Genomic DNA, 15,349 nt, shown 5'->3' on the forward strand with positions numbered 1-15,349 from the left:
GGTCCTCAAGCTTTGAAATAAATATTGCTCATGGCGGGGGGGTTGGAACCAGATGATCTTTAAGGTCCCTTCCAACCCTTACCATTCTATGATTCTATGATTACCCCCCAACCAGCCATATTACTGCCATTTTAATCTTCACCGTAACGTTCGTATTCAATCTCGCAGCACCCCCTCTCAAGCTTTTCTCCCCAAGGCAGCACAGTGGTTCCTGAAGTGCAGGCTATTCTGATCAGACATTCTTTTCAGGAAATTTCCTCTGGCTGCTCCACCCTTTACAAGTTACTTTTTACACTGAAGTGCCTCAGTGCTGTGTGATAGTATGTATACTGCATTATGTATACTATATTGCAATATCATGCAATGCTGTGTTATTCTAGATGCAGTACCTATGGCTCTGCCAGGAAGAAACTACTGAAACACAGGAGCTATAGAAACATTGGCATTTTGAGATCCATTATGTTCTAAAATAGAGCAAAGTTAAATATTTATTTCCAGCTATTGATACTTTATGAGACCATTGTACGTGTCCGTGGTTGCTGGGTGTGTGTTGGGAGTGCACAGAGCGTTCCTTCCCCTTCCCTGGGCAGGGAAGTGCTCTCATCACTCAGCCCTGCTGACTCCACCTGCGCCCAGCTCCCCACTCTGCCCGCTATTTGTAGGATCCCAAACATCCAATTAAAACGTTAAAACTAAAGAGACAGAACATCATCCCATAGAAATGCGCTACTGTTTCCACATTTACTCGGACACAAAGTTCTGCCTCCTGAGATTATACTAACTCAAAACTTGTTCAACATGTGAAAATGTTATTTTGAAAGCCTTCCAAAACTTTTAAGCTACTATTTCTTCCTCCTTCAGAGACCTCCACTACTGAATAGTTGTATTCATAGTCACAGAATTAATAAAGCTTACACGTCGCAGGTAGCAAGATATGAAAAAGCAACAAGAAAACTATTCATTCTCTAGGGGGATGTTTTTTCCTTGAGTAATTTCCTGTGAAGCATAATGGCAAACAGCATACAGAATACATGTTGGTGTGCTGAAAAATCAAAGGGGCTGTTACATGAACTTTGAGGTAATGCTTATAGGTCACGTGTGGTTTGGAGTAATGCAACCACTCAAAATGCGCACAGAGAAAAAGTTTGCCACCAGGACAGCATCTATTTTTATATAAACCCTCAATAGCACATGGTATCAAATCATGATTGTTCTTCTGAGATAAAACAGTATTTTTGTATATGACTTCGTAAACCAGACCTTTCAACCAAGGCAGCTATTTATGCAAGCAGCTACCCCTTCCTTATTTATTGCTTCCTAACTTTGCAAGCTAGCAAAAAGCTTTAGCATTTTTTATCAACATGCATCTAAATTTCTATTCTTAATAGTCAACCTTAAAAATCTAAAGATTTGCAACCGAGGAGAAAGTGCAGAAAAATATGTGCACTCTAACACGTTATGAGTTTTTGTCAGTTCGAAGTAATTCAGAAATCTGCCCTGAAAAATCCATGACAGCAAAAGAAGCAAAGTAGTAAGAGGTGTAAATCAGGAAATACCTGCTAGTTAGAAAAAAAAAAAATTTAAGCAGATTTTTTTCAGACAAATACTATGTGAAATTGTGGCACTGGTATTTAATATTAGGAACTCAATAGGTAACACAGTCTCAAAAGCTGTCAGGCTTTTCTTTGTATCTAAGGCCAGCTGATGTACTTAATTCCCTCTTCCTCAAATACCTTTAGGTGCACTGAACAGCTAAAATATCTGTATCCCTGTCTAGCCAATGTGAAAAGGCTTCATTCGGCTGAAGGTGGAAAGAAATGACAAGCATCCTGGAAGAAATGTTCAAAGGCTTTCAGGTCATATTAGAACTTATCAAAACTTCGTTGCAGGCAGGCAAAGAGGGATGTCTTTTTCAGTACTGTCAGTGTTCCAGGTACCACAGGCTGTGGAGGCTGCATTTAACTACATTTTATCAAACCAGGAGCAAGAAATAGTTCAACCAATGCACCATTTTCCTCAGTGGTGAAATATGTATTTTATAGGACACAGAGCATTTTATATGATTTCTAGGACATAAATGTCAGCCTAGCCTTTTTATTACGGTGATTGAATTTATTTAATGAGCCATCCTATAATGGAGGCCAGCCCTGCATTTTTCACTTGCTTCTGAAGGGAATTTCAGTAGTTAGCAAATCAGCCCGGCTCTAATCCGCTTCCGTCTGCAGTCATTTGAAAAATGATGCTTGGCAAAGAGCTCTGCGTGGCCTTGGCATCGGACGGAGACTGATTTCTCACGCCAAGGGATGGGGAAGACTGAGCAGGCCGAGAAGTGCATCTGTGTAACCCAAAGCGACAAACCAGCTCCCTTTATTCTTGTGAGATGTTTGCAAAGCCTGTGCTACGGCAGGGCCGGATCTGGGAAAGCCGCTTTTCCATCACTGCTGCCCAAGGGATTGAGAAAAGATTGTCAGGCAGGAGAGGAACTGAGGGCTTAACGTGACTCCTCCTGCCCGAATACCTGGGTGCCAAACCACCTCTGGGGCTGACGGTAACCCCCAGACCACCTCTGGGGCTGATGGTAACCCACTAAAGCTGTGCCGCGAGGGTCAGTTCCTCACTCGTACCCCACAACCCTGAGGGAGGAAAGAAGTCTTCCCGGTGCCTGGCAGCAGTGGCTACCTAAAAGGTCCCAGCTCCCTGTCAGGCAGACCAAGACGCTGCTGACAAGCGATTACCCGACAAACAAGGAACAGCGGTGACGAGAGTGCCCGACTTCTTCGTGAAGCAGCGACAAGAGCTGATAAACCAAGATTTTCTGCGCAGTGTGGTCAGGGTTTGGGCAGCCTCGCCAGAGTTACAGCACCAGTGGGGCCCCAGCGCTGGAGGCAACCCCGGCCTGAGAAACACCGCTCCGAAGTTCGGGGGAGCCAGGGAAACCGCTCGCACCCGGGGTCGGCACTCGTCACATCTTCATCCCCAAAGCGGCTTTTCGCTGGAGACCCTGGCGAGCCTGCCCGTATCTCCCTCTCCCCTGACCCCCGGTCATTCGGACACTTGCTTGGTTTCCCAGTTTGGGCAGAACCTACACGCCAGCCTCTGCCTCGCCGGGGGACCACCCGTGGCCGAGCCGCGGGGAAGCGCTGGAGCCTTACGCTGCTGCTGGTAACGGGGCTCCTCAGAGGGTTCTCTCCAAAAAGCGCCGGGGCTGCGAGGGGCAGCCGCAGCCGCTGCCATGGGCATCCCCCTCCGCGGGGCAGCCGGTGCCGAGCGACCCGGGGGGCGGGGGTAGACCCCCGGGGAGGGGGGGGCGGGGACAGCCGAGGGTCGCTTACCAGGTACCAGACGCCGAGGATGATGGTGCCGGTGCGGACATGGCAGCAGAGGCAGCAGCTGTTGGAGTAGAAGCGAGCCCAGGGCGAGCTCAGCATCTCCGCGGCTGCTCCGGGCTCCGCGCCGCTCCGCGCCTCCCGCCGCTCGGCTCCGCTCGGCTCCGCGGGGCGGGGGCGGGGCCTCCCCACGGAGGGCGGGACCGAGAGCGGAGGGGGGGCAGAGGGGGAAGGGCTATGAGGGTGGAGAGGGGACTGGAGCATCTCTCCTACGAGGAAAGGCCGAGGGAGCTGGGGCTTGTTCAGCCTGGAGAAGAGAAGGCTGAGAGGGACCTTATAAATGCCCATGAATATCTGAAGGGTGGGTGTCAGGAGGATGGGGCCAGACTCTTTTCAGTGGTGCCCAGCAACAGGACAAGGGGGCAATGGGCACAAACTGAAGCACAGGAAGTTCTGTCTGAACATGAGGAAGAACTTCTTCCCTCTGAGGGTGACGGAGCCCTGGAACAGGCTGCCCAGGGAGGCTGTGGAGTCTCCTTCTCTGGAGATATTCAAGACCCGCCTGGACAAGGTCCTGTGCAGCCTGCTGTAGGTGACCCTGCTTCGGCAGGGGGGTTGGACTAGCTGACCCACAGAGGTCCCTTCCAGCCCCTAACTTTCTGTCATTCTGTGATTTGCCCCAGCTTCTGAAGCTGTGAATGTTTGTTCCCTTTCGCGGTGCCTTCCTAATCCCACTCCCAAAGTCACTGCCGCTAAGGAGGCTGGAGTTGCCCAGTGTAACCGATACATAAGTTGGCATTAACCTGGTTGTCAGTACTCATAGTTAATGCCCCAATGGCGGTGGGGGAAACAGCATCAGGAGGAAGGACCCAGTGCCGCGGGTTCAAGCACTGATGCAGGTAGAAGCTAAACTTCCTACCAAGCAGCTGACTTTTTCATATTTTATTATTTGAGACTTGGATCATTCTCTAGAGGAAATAATGAAGAGAATTCTACCAGGAGGTCTCTATGCCTAGCCTGACCCTAAGAATAATTTATTTACTGCCATCTATCTTGGCTTCCTACCAAATCCCACAATTTTTCATCAAAATATAACCTTGACAAGTACTCAGAAGTTTCCCTATATGGTTGCTTTGGGGCTTTTCTTTATTTCATACATACATCTGCACAGAACAGGAACTCCAAGATAAAAGCTAACTTGGCATGGGGGGACATTTCTAACTATACCTTTTCCCTACTTGTAAAGCCACTACAAAAAATTAAATTAAAAACACTTTAAGTAGGAACTTCACATAACCTCTGTTCTTAGCTTGTCCTTATAAAACTTTCAGGGTTTTTTGGAGCTTTTTTGTGCATAAAGAGAAAAGCCACTTGGCACTGAATTTATATCTTTGACTAGGTTATATACTTAAGCCAAACACTGTATTTTCAAGACTCACATCCAAAAATAACACGAACATCCTAGTAAAATGAAACATCCATATTGACAAAACAAATATTCCAGAGACCAAAGGAAAATCCCAAACAATGTGGTCTGGACTATCTCACTGGCAGCCTTGAGAGACCTCGATCTTTAATAGCAGAAAGTAAGCAAGTTAGAAAGACTAAACCCTGTATGTACGCCTTGTAAATGTACATGGAAGGTAAGAGCATCTGCTTCATTAAGGTTATCTGACTAAGGGCCTTATCTTTTGAAAGGAAAGGAGATAACAAGGGGGAAGAGACAAACAGGGACACAAACCTGGTGGACAAGGGATGACAGAGACAATGCCAAAGACCAAAAGTCTGCAGTTACTGATTGATGGGTCATTGCGGAGCTTCAGGGTCAGCTTCAGAGAGGGTCACCTGGGCTTTGTAACTGATGAGAAGAGGCAAACAAGAGGAACGTGAGGATTTGGGATATTCAAGGGGCCTGTGGGACTCTGCAAAATTTAGGAAGGAATGATTAGGGGAAGAGGATCAGGATGGAGCAATGGGGGATCAGACAGAAAGGGGTATAAAAGGGGTCAATCGTGTGTAGAGTGCATTTGCCTGACTCAGCCCTGTGCCTGGTCAGCGTTTCCTCTTAAGTCCTTTTCTAACCCTCTGTCTGTGTGCTCTCACTCTCCACACAGCGTGTGTAGCGACTGCAAGGAGTAGGTGCCAGCTACTGGGGGGACCAGCACGAGCAAGGCCAGCGAGGGGCTCAGCGTCAGCGGCTGGAGTGGGACCACGGGCCACAGCCTGTGTGCCTGGGGCTGGCTGCTGGGAGGGGCAGTGAGAGTCTGTATCTGCCCCAAACCACGCGCGTGCGTGTTATTTGCTTGCAAACATCAAGCTGGACCAGCTGGTCTGTACTTTGTTCTTCTGCGAGTCCTACACGTAGGAGGCACAGCTGAAGGCTGCACTTTGCCTGTGGCCATCTGCGTGGCGGTCCCCGTTGGTGTCCTGTGCCTGCAAACGGGAAAGCAGCAGCCTGGGATGGGCACAGCAAGCTGGGCTCCAGCAGCCAGGCAGGAGGAGCCCCAGGCCCCCGAGCTGCTGAAGGCAGCAGCCATGTGTAACTTCCCCCAGCACAGCTCTCATCTCCATAAGGAGAAACTAACGGTGTGTCTTGCTTAGGGTTTCCCATCAATGGCTTTAATCTGGATATCCTCAGAAGAAAAAGGAAGGAAGAATGAGAAGGTGAACACCAATTATTTCAGAGTGGTTTCCTGTATAATTATTAATTTCCATTCAAAAGCTCTGATGAGACAGATCAGGAAGCATCAGGCTTCATATCACACTCCTGATTTATAACCAACTCTAGAAGTCCGGAGTAGTATAAATCACAGGCAGAGTTTAGAGAAGCAATGAAGTCCAATCTGCTCCTTTCTATTTTTATTTCTGTGGTATACTACGTACTTTGCAGATGGAAGACCTAGTCCCTACCTTGCAGCATTTACAGCCTTCAGCTCTCCTCAGCACTGCATGGAGCCCCACCAGGTCTGGGGAGACCCACCACTGATCCCAGCTCGCTCCCCTTCCTACCAGCTGTGGACGCAAAGACATAGCCCCAAACTGAAGTAAAACAAAAAGATGAAAGGGGCACTAAAAGTGGGGGGTGGTCACAACACAGATTACAGCATGAGGTTCGCTGGGTTCCAGTGGACAGCGATCTGGTTTTCTTGCATGTGAACGGATTTTGAGAAGACACTTTGACTGCTGCAAGTCAAGCGTGCAGCTTTCTCTGCAAAACCTCATCCAGAGGAGAATTTGCTTTCCTGCCTTGGCTTCTGGGCGAGCTCTTTGGAAGGAGGCTTGGCTGGCGGGGCATTGGCACCGGGTGGCAGCTTCCGTTGGAAGCAGTTGCTGGCACCATGTTGATGTCCTCCTTCCAGGCCTGACCACCAGCACAGCCCCCCTGCTGCTGTGTGCCACTCTACTGGCAGTGAAGCCGAATGGCCTTCAGCAGCCACCGCTTAGCAGAAGGAAATCCACTTACTGCCACTGTTACACGAACCTTTAATGGCCTTAGAAGTATGCTGTCAAGTGTGCATCAGGTGAGAAATTCAACAGAAATGGAAGGGTCACAAATATACAACACTCAGAGCTTACAAATTTATTTCAGAGCCCGAGTGTTCCCACAGCTACAGACCCATAATCACAGCCTCCATAGTTCAAGCCTCCGTGCCATTCACTTTGCCTTATAAAACAAACACTTCTTACAGAGATGGCTGTGAATCCACCGTATCTGATCTCACACCTAAAAGCAACCAGAATGGAGGAAGACCATTTAAGATGCACCAGTGACAACTTCTGAACCCAAGGACATTTGAGTTTTGCCAAGGTTCCTAGAGGTACAAGAGACACTCCGGATTATCACCTTTATACGTCAGATTTGAAGAGGACCAGTGCCTCTGCCTTGCTCGGAAGGGGATATAAACTCAAGTGAACAAACAGCCTACTCAGAAGCACTTATTTTAGTTGTGCTGTAAAACCAGATAAACTTTCCAGTGGGATCCATGATACTGCAAGAAATTTTTCCAGGTGGACATTTGATTCTGAAACGAAACACAGCACAGGGCCAAACCCTGACACACGCCTGCTCAGCCACAGGTCAACGCGTAGGCTGTAGGACCCATCCAGAAGAGGAATGCAGATGCACGGCTCCTGCCTGCCCGTCCTTACCCTTACCACAGCCGAGCTGTAAATCGCTAAACCCATTTGCTACGGCCACTCGTTCCCCGCAGCACGCCCCGAGAGCGACGCTAGCCAGCTGGGGAAGGACCCAGCCCGACTTTGGTTCACTGCCAATTCTTCTCTATGCTGCAAGCTGTTAAAAAAGTCTGGTACATTCCACATCCTCCTTCTGCTCTGTACCCCCCGACGTGTTCCCCGTGATCTTCTCACTCCAGGGGACAACTTCTCCCTCCTACTAGAGGATGCTCTGATCCATCTGGCACTTTCCTGTGCTTTCTAGCACTCTCTAAAATTGGTTACCGGTACTCCTCTTCCCAGTCTTCTTAATACCTATCTGAACAAGCTTGCTTGAAGAGGACGGGTGGCTTGGAAGCTGCCTGTTATTCCCACCTTCTGTCTTCACTCACAGTCCACAGAGGTGGTGGAGCATAGTTCAATTCGCCTTGAATAATTCAATTACGCTGTTGCCAAGCATTGTCCACATCACAGACACAAAAGGGCAGCTCAAGGGAACCTCATCTTCTGCTTGTAGGATTAGCCACATGCTAAGTGAACAAAGAAGTTGTTAATTGTTTTGTGTTTGGCCAGGTTAGGACAAGATAAGAAAAGGCTTAAATATTGTCCAGAAACCAAGGTCTGGGTATTGTCCTTGGGTGCAGAGTGGTGACAACGCTGGGAAATTGACTGTGATTGCAGTAAAGGGTCGTTTTAAGAGCCCAAGCTGTTGTTTGGCTTGCTTCAGAGCCTGTGTTTCAGGATGGCTGCAAGTAATTCAAGGATTCAGGGCTACAGAAATACTTCATGCAACAAAGTTTACAAAGCTCCCCTGCTTTCTAAGAAAAGCAACCCTCCAATAAATGTCTGACGCTACCTCTCTGCTGGCAAGACTGGCCAACATGCAATAAAATAGGACTGTTGCCACAGTTCAAAACAGGTTGAAGAGATCATTCCTTCTCCTGGTTTGTGTAAAAAAGACCAGAGTGAGAACAGTACTTTCCCCCAGCACATCACAACTCAGAGTACATCTTAGAAGTCTGTAAGCGAGCCATTGCAAGGACACAGCTTGGTGTGCAACCACTTGCACAGAGCTGGTCAGATTCTCACGTTTCAGTACCAAACAACGGACAACAAATTATTTTCTTCTCCTTTCTTCTTTAAGTTCTCTTTTGACCTTTAAAAAATTGCTGAGAGAAATGCCTGGACCTTTTTAGCTCACTTCTGGGATATTTTGTCATGATTTGCCTTACAGAAGATAGTGATTCTAATCTCTTAGATAACTGATGCACGTTTTCTTTCACAATGGTAAACTGCATTTGCAACTCTAGCTCCCTTGGGCCACAGCTTCATAATTCTGTTTTAAAGTTGCTGATTTTAAAAAACGTATAATTAAAATATTTTTATATTTTGCCCTTGTAAATCAGTAAAGCCAAGAGCTCAAACGTTCTCCAAGAAAAATCTCACCTTACTGCCTCCTTCCTTTTCCTCTTTTCTGACTTGAAAGCCTCCCGGTTTTGCTGTGAAGATACAGGACTCACATGCAGGCCAGCGAGCTCTGGAATACACTGAGATTCAGCTCTTTCTTTTTTCTTCCAGCCTTCCCAGTCATACTAGCCTCCTAGATTAATTTTAACATTTCGGATGAGAAGAAACCATCTGTGCTACGTTCACTAGAAACGTCAAAAATAGGTTAGGCCGTTATCTAATTATTTGCCTGGCAGCAGATTTGCAGTTTGGTAACACGTACTAGGAGCCTTTCTTCACTCTCAGATACAACATGCCATCTGTGGGCTGCAGCCTCCTCAGAGGCGTACCTGTTCCAGTATGGAGTGCCTCCTTCCAAAAGTACATGCCCTGTCATGTCCCCAACAAAGTCTCCTTCCACGTGTCTCTTCCATTTCTCCTCAGGTGGCTCTTTTGTGTCCCCCTTTATAAGTATATAAAGTCAGAGTCTGAAAAGTACGTCTAAAGATGGAGTATGATGTGTTTAGAGCATGTTTATTCTTTGAAACTTTCTACCCTGCAGCATTTCCATACCACTAACCAGTACCTTAGTGATAAATAAAGAACATTGATTCTCTCTCCTTTTGCCTTGGGAAGTCAGTGAATTTCTGCAATAGCTTTAGTTCTCCCAGATAAATAGAGCCAGTGAACCTTGTGTCCCACCTTACGTCAAAGAGGGGGCAAGAGCTTTGGCTTTTCCCCTCCCCTCTACTCCAAGTCTTTTCGATAAATCAAACTTCTACCCATCAGACACTGCTTCCAGTCCTTTAAGTATGTTTATTGCTTCTCTGACTAGTGTGGGGATCTACTCAGTTTTGTAAAAGCCTTTAAAACTGCAGGCATCAGACACACAAGTATCTTTTTAATCGATGAACACAGCACTGGGATTGTACCCCCCACCGTTCCTCTTCACTACTCACATTCAAATATCCTGCGATTTAGACTTGGCCTTTCACCACAGCAACCCAGTGGAAGGTGACGTGTGGAAGTTTTTGGCCTTTTGGCTGGAACGCCTATGCTGGGCGCAGTATTAAATGGAACTGGTACAGATGGGCACATTTTATCCATAGTCTGCAGTCAATTACAGAACGTCAACTACAGCATCTGAGGAGGAGATGGAGCTGTTGGATGAACAGGCTGTTCAGCTGCCAGCAGTGCCGTACTGCTTGCCAGCCTACCTGAGCAAAGGAAAGCTTGGTGACAGTTTGTAATGCTGTGTTGAGTTTGCGGCCAAGAGAGGTCACGCGTCTTCGACTGATGGGAGAGGCAGACCTTCTAAGAAAAGCTAATATACATCAAATAGTATTTACTTCCTTTTAGTTCCATTAGTTAGATTAGTTCATGTTTAATTTATGGATTCATTTGAGCATGGCTCAATAGTGGGAGTGTTGCCAGATTTTATTCCCTTTTTCATTATGCAATTACGGGTTTTTCCCCTTCGTTTAAAAGGTCACTTTCTTCTTTAATGTAGTTTTTTTTCACACCAAACATGTTCTGTTTATATATTTGTTCAGATTTTTTTTTTTTACTTCTATCTAGGAGAAGTCGTGATCATTTTGTCTTTTATTAACAATCTCAGTCTAGCAATAAACCATTTTCTTCCATCCTACTGAGAACTAACACTGAATTTAAGTACAGTGAAGAGGAATTAAAAACACACATCTTCCACAATTGTAATTTATTACTGCCTGTAAGTTACACAGCAAACACTTCCCAGTTTCATCTTCTCAGATGCTAGTCAGGTTTCAAGCAGTTTTCTTGATGGTGCAGAAAGTTCCAATTTACAGATCTTTCTTATGTACTGGGAGATGCATCTAGATTAAAAGCTGCATAAGATGGAAGCACGAATGTGGGGGGGTGGAGACTGAAGCTCTCTAGGACTGTATATTTTATATTGTCTTTTCTACAGAGAGACAGATTAAGGCTGCTAATATTCTTCTAATTACAGAAACCTGAGATACTCTTGGCTTCTCTTCATCAAAGGCTCCTCCAAATGTCCAAAATGTCTTCTTAGGACCCCTCACACCAGAAGTAACATTGATAGTTTAAATCATGACTAATTTTTCATTCTATACTTTGTATAGCAAATGGTATCATAAATACCAATACAATTCTACTGAAATAGTATTACTTGGCAGCTGATCCCAAAGCGCAGTACACACATCACTTCAAAAACATGTCTCACATTGCTTGCTGCTGTGTGTCCCAATAGAGGTTACCAATGTAAAGTGTACTACCGTATGGTGACTGTAAAGCATTTTATAGTCCTGCACATCTGAACACTCTGATTGTAGTCTGAAGCAACTTCAGGAAATCCTGACTGAGCTGGCATTGCAGAGATCTCCCAGCTCACACTGGTATTCAGTAAGGGACCAGGAAAAGCACAGAGAAAGTTTAATTACAGTAACACACAATTCTAACTCATCATCTCTGTTGCAACTCACTTAGCGTCAAACATCTACGTACAAACCTTTGGAATACAAGTGGCTTAGGCATAGCATTTAGAAACCCCATCTCTGTAGACCAGAATGCTACACGTGTCCCTTTAGAGAGCAGCACCTCCTATTCTGTACTAACTCGCCATCTCATTCTGTCAATGTTTAAAGTGATTCTGGTGGTGCTCTTAAACCAGGTCAGACTTGGTGGGGCAAGCTGGTAGGTATGTAACATTACAACACCATGCCTATGCACCCTGCAGCTTCCTTACTGCACACCCTTGTAGTGAAGTACCTAACATTGTCTGCTCAGCTTCTCAGCATCCGACTTTCTTTTCAGTTCTGACATAAAATAACTGGTCAGCAACATGACATTCTCCAAAACCAAGCACTTTCAAAATGCAGATCTGCTTATTTTTCCCCTTCCCCTTTGATGTTTAGTGTGTATGAGCCCTTAAACCACTTCACGGCCACATAGGACACCTTCAAATACGCCAGCCAGCCAGCACTCCTTGCTGAGAGTTCACAGAATCACAGATTAGTAGGGGTTGGAAGGGACCTCTGTGGGTCACCTAGTCCAACCCCCCTGCCGAAGCAGGGTCACCTACAGCAGGCTGCACAGGACCTTGTCCAGGCGGGTCTTGAATATCTCCAGAGAAGGAGACTCCACAACCTCCCTGGGCAGCCTGTTCCAGTGCTCCATCACCCTCAGAGGGAAGAAGTTCTTCCTCATGTTCAGACGGAACTTCCTGTGCTTCAGTTTGTGCCCATTGCCCCTTGTCCTGTTGCTGGGCACTACTGAAAAGAGCTTGGTCCCATCCTCCTGACACCCACCCTTCAGATATTTATAAGCATTAATAAGGTCCCCTCGCAGCCTTCTCTTCTTCAGGCTGAACAAGCCCAGCTCCCTCAGCCTCTCCTCGTAGGGGAGATGTTCCAGTCCCTCATCATCCTTGTAGCCCTAAGTTTTTACGTGCTGATGGAGACATCCTTACAGCACTGGCAGAACACCCTGCTGACAGCTCACTTCATTTGGAGCAGGGCTGAGACACTGTTTTGCCATTGATAAAGAACACAATCTGCAGCTAGGAATTCTTGCCCCAGTTAACTTGTCAAAATACCTTCTTTGAGGTGGACTGCGCAAGAAACATTTGGAATGATTAAAGCTATAGAGTTTAAAGTCTCAAACTGTATCATGCCCTCCATACAGTAGCAGCACAAAGCAGAAGTAAAACACTGTGTGGTGCTCTCAAGAGATGTTAGCGTTACATTAAGTCTTTACACAAGAAAATGCGTTCCAGCATAACGTTGTCTGGCAGCACAGAGCAATGAATCCCAGCGGCACACTAGCACAAAGTCAAGATTTTTAGTATTGGAATTATTAACACAAAATGAAGTACTTGCGATCCTGCTTCCACATGTTGACCTTGTGCAGCATGACAGACGTTCTGCCTGGAAGTGAACAGGCAAAAAGCTATTTTCTGATGTGACACACACGGCTTCTGACCGAGTTTCCCATAGCCTGGTATTTGCATGATGTGACTGCAGAAACCCAAAACACGTGGCAATGCTTGGGTGTGTAAAACCTGCCCCTCTCAGTCACCAACACATCAGGCTTTGGAACCTTCAGTTATGCATCTCCATCACAGCCTACAAAGTATTTTTTATATTCAAGGCAGTAAAAGATAAAGTGTTTTTATCATTAAAAAAACAATCACTAAATCCGTTATTTCGCATGTCTCCTAAGGAGTCACAGTAAAAGACACACTCCTAAAACATCGTAAAGTTATTCCACAGTCAACAGCAGGCTGCATGACTTGGATGACTTTGAACCTCATCTCTGTAGTATATGAATACAAAACTGCACAGTATTGATTTTCCAGGTCAGTTCTACCAAGTGCTGAGCATCCTGAGCCCACTCCAGAAAAGCACTTCAATACATTTTACTACTACTGTTCAGAAGTGTTCAATCCCTAGGACAAATCTAAGTCACATTATTTCTGCTTATTAAAAAGACAAGTTTTCCATTATTTATTTATTTATTTATTTTTAATTAAATCATTGCATTAGTTCAGAGCAGACAGCTCTTTAAACCTCTGTCCCCGGAAACCGCAGAAAAGAATTCCAGCAAAAAGCTAGAAGATACTTCAAATCTTTACTATGGTTAAGATTTTTTAATGTTTTAAAAATAATCAGCCAGGCACGACTGTGACTAAAAAAAAACAGCAACCAAAAATGAAAGGAAGTTTTCTATGAAGAGCGAAAAAAACCCATGTTAAAATCAACTATGGAAGTCTCAGAGTGACACCAATATTCACCCTACGTAGCCCGCAGACACGACTCGCAGCAGCAACGTTGGAGAGCGAGCTGGAGGAAGCCCACTTCTCCAGCACCACTGCAGGCTTGGCCATATTTAAGAGCTCCTCTCGCACCTCGTGGCAGCGAGCCCAACAGGCAGCGCGGGCGGGGAGTGGGCGAGTGGGCGCTACTGCTCGAGGGTGTTGGCTGGCTGGTCTGCAAGAGTGCCCGAGCCACTGTACAGCCTCAGCTTTGGTTCTTGAAGCAGCTACTCAGACTGTGCTGGCAAGCATGGAGAGACATTAATCTGAAAAACTTTCAAAGAACTTGAAAGGCTCTAGCTTCGGAGCCAAGTTAAAGGCCAGCATAACCAAGACACCAACATGGAACAAAATAAATCAAGACTCAAATGACAGATGATGCTATCACGGCTGGGTTACTTGTAACAAACAGGTTGCTTGCGATAGGCACCTGAGGTAGCTTCCCAGTCTTAAAATTGTCTCTGGCAAAACTCAGCTGGGCAAAGATAATGGCCTTTGTTTCACTGATTTTGTAGGGGGTTTTTTCCCCCCACACTACCAAGAAAATAAATACTGGTATTATTATTCTTTTGTAATTCAGAAGCATCTAAACTCTCTTGGCAATTAGAAAAAGGACAGTGTCCAACACTGCATTAGTCTAAAGCAGTACAGTCTTTGAAGGACAACGCATGCACCTCCCAAACTCTCAACCAAGTATCTGGAGAAAGCCACCTTGAAAAGCCCAGGCAGGATTTGACTGAGAAAATACAACTATCAAGACACATTTCATGCATATGACAAAAAAAAAAATCCAAACACAGAGGGAAAGCCAGGTAGCAGTCATGTGGACTTTTACAGTGGTCTGTGTTTTCTGTTCATAATTTCACTGCATTCAAACAATGGGGAAGCATACCTGGCTTAAGTATAGCTTTATTATTACTACTTTTTTAAAAAAACTTCACAGAAATCTCACTTCATTCAAATGTAAATTCATTTTTTATGTCTGGTCTGAGCTATCTTCTAGAGATTTCACAGTCCCTCAGTTAAGACACGACATACAGCTCCAAACTCACTGGGCACAGAGGAGGACTCATCTCTGGGTTACCTGGCAAAACAGCTGCCTCCATGACAAACACGGTCCTCCAACTCTTCTGGCTGAGAGCTCCACAAACTAATCTTACAATGTTGGGTTTTTTTGTGGGTTTTTTTTTTTTTCATTTTTCTGAGATTGGATAAAGGGAAGCTTTAAGGACAACACTATGCCTGCAGAAACAGTTTTGCCAATTACATTTAGATGTTGGGATACTTCAAGCTCAGTCAGGAAGAGATTATCTTGCCAGTCCTCACAGCTTGACTTCCAGTTTTGAATAAGCAAGATGAGGAACGAAAACATGAACTGAGAATTAAGAAAACAAGAGTTTCAGCATGTGCTAGATCCCCGAAATACCGTAGCTCCCAAGGCATGGATTGTTATGGGAACGTGGAGCATCACCTTCTTCAAGCAGCCCTTCTTTCCCCAGGCAAGCACAAAGCAATAGTGGTTGACATTGGTACAATCATGTTCAGGAGCCTTTCAGGATGCGTGTGCATCAAATGACAAAAAAGGGGA

At 45.8% G+C, this 15,349-nt stretch overlaps 1 protein-coding gene across 1 annotated transcript in view; it reads right to left on the bottom strand.

Moving 5' to 3' along the window:
- The window catches only part of LAPTM4B (lysosomal protein transmembrane 4 beta), a 62,570-nt gene extending 59,060 nt beyond the window's left edge, over positions 1-3,510 (bottom strand). Inside the window, exon 1 of the mRNA XM_075415232.1 lies at positions 3,333-3,510. Within this exon, the coding sequence (XP_075271347.1) occupies positions 3,333-3,428 (96 nt within the window). The 5' untranslated portion in view covers positions 3,429-3,510. The remainder of the gene's footprint in view (positions 1-3,332) is intronic.
- Positions 3,511-15,349: the final 11,839 nt, after the last annotated feature.

Source organism: Opisthocomus hoazin, chromosome 3 (assembly GCF_030867145.1).
Source record: "Opisthocomus hoazin isolate bOpiHoa1 chromosome 3, bOpiHoa1.hap1, whole genome shotgun sequence".
NCBI lineage: Eukaryota > Metazoa > Chordata > Aves > Opisthocomiformes > Opisthocomidae > Opisthocomus > Opisthocomus hoazin.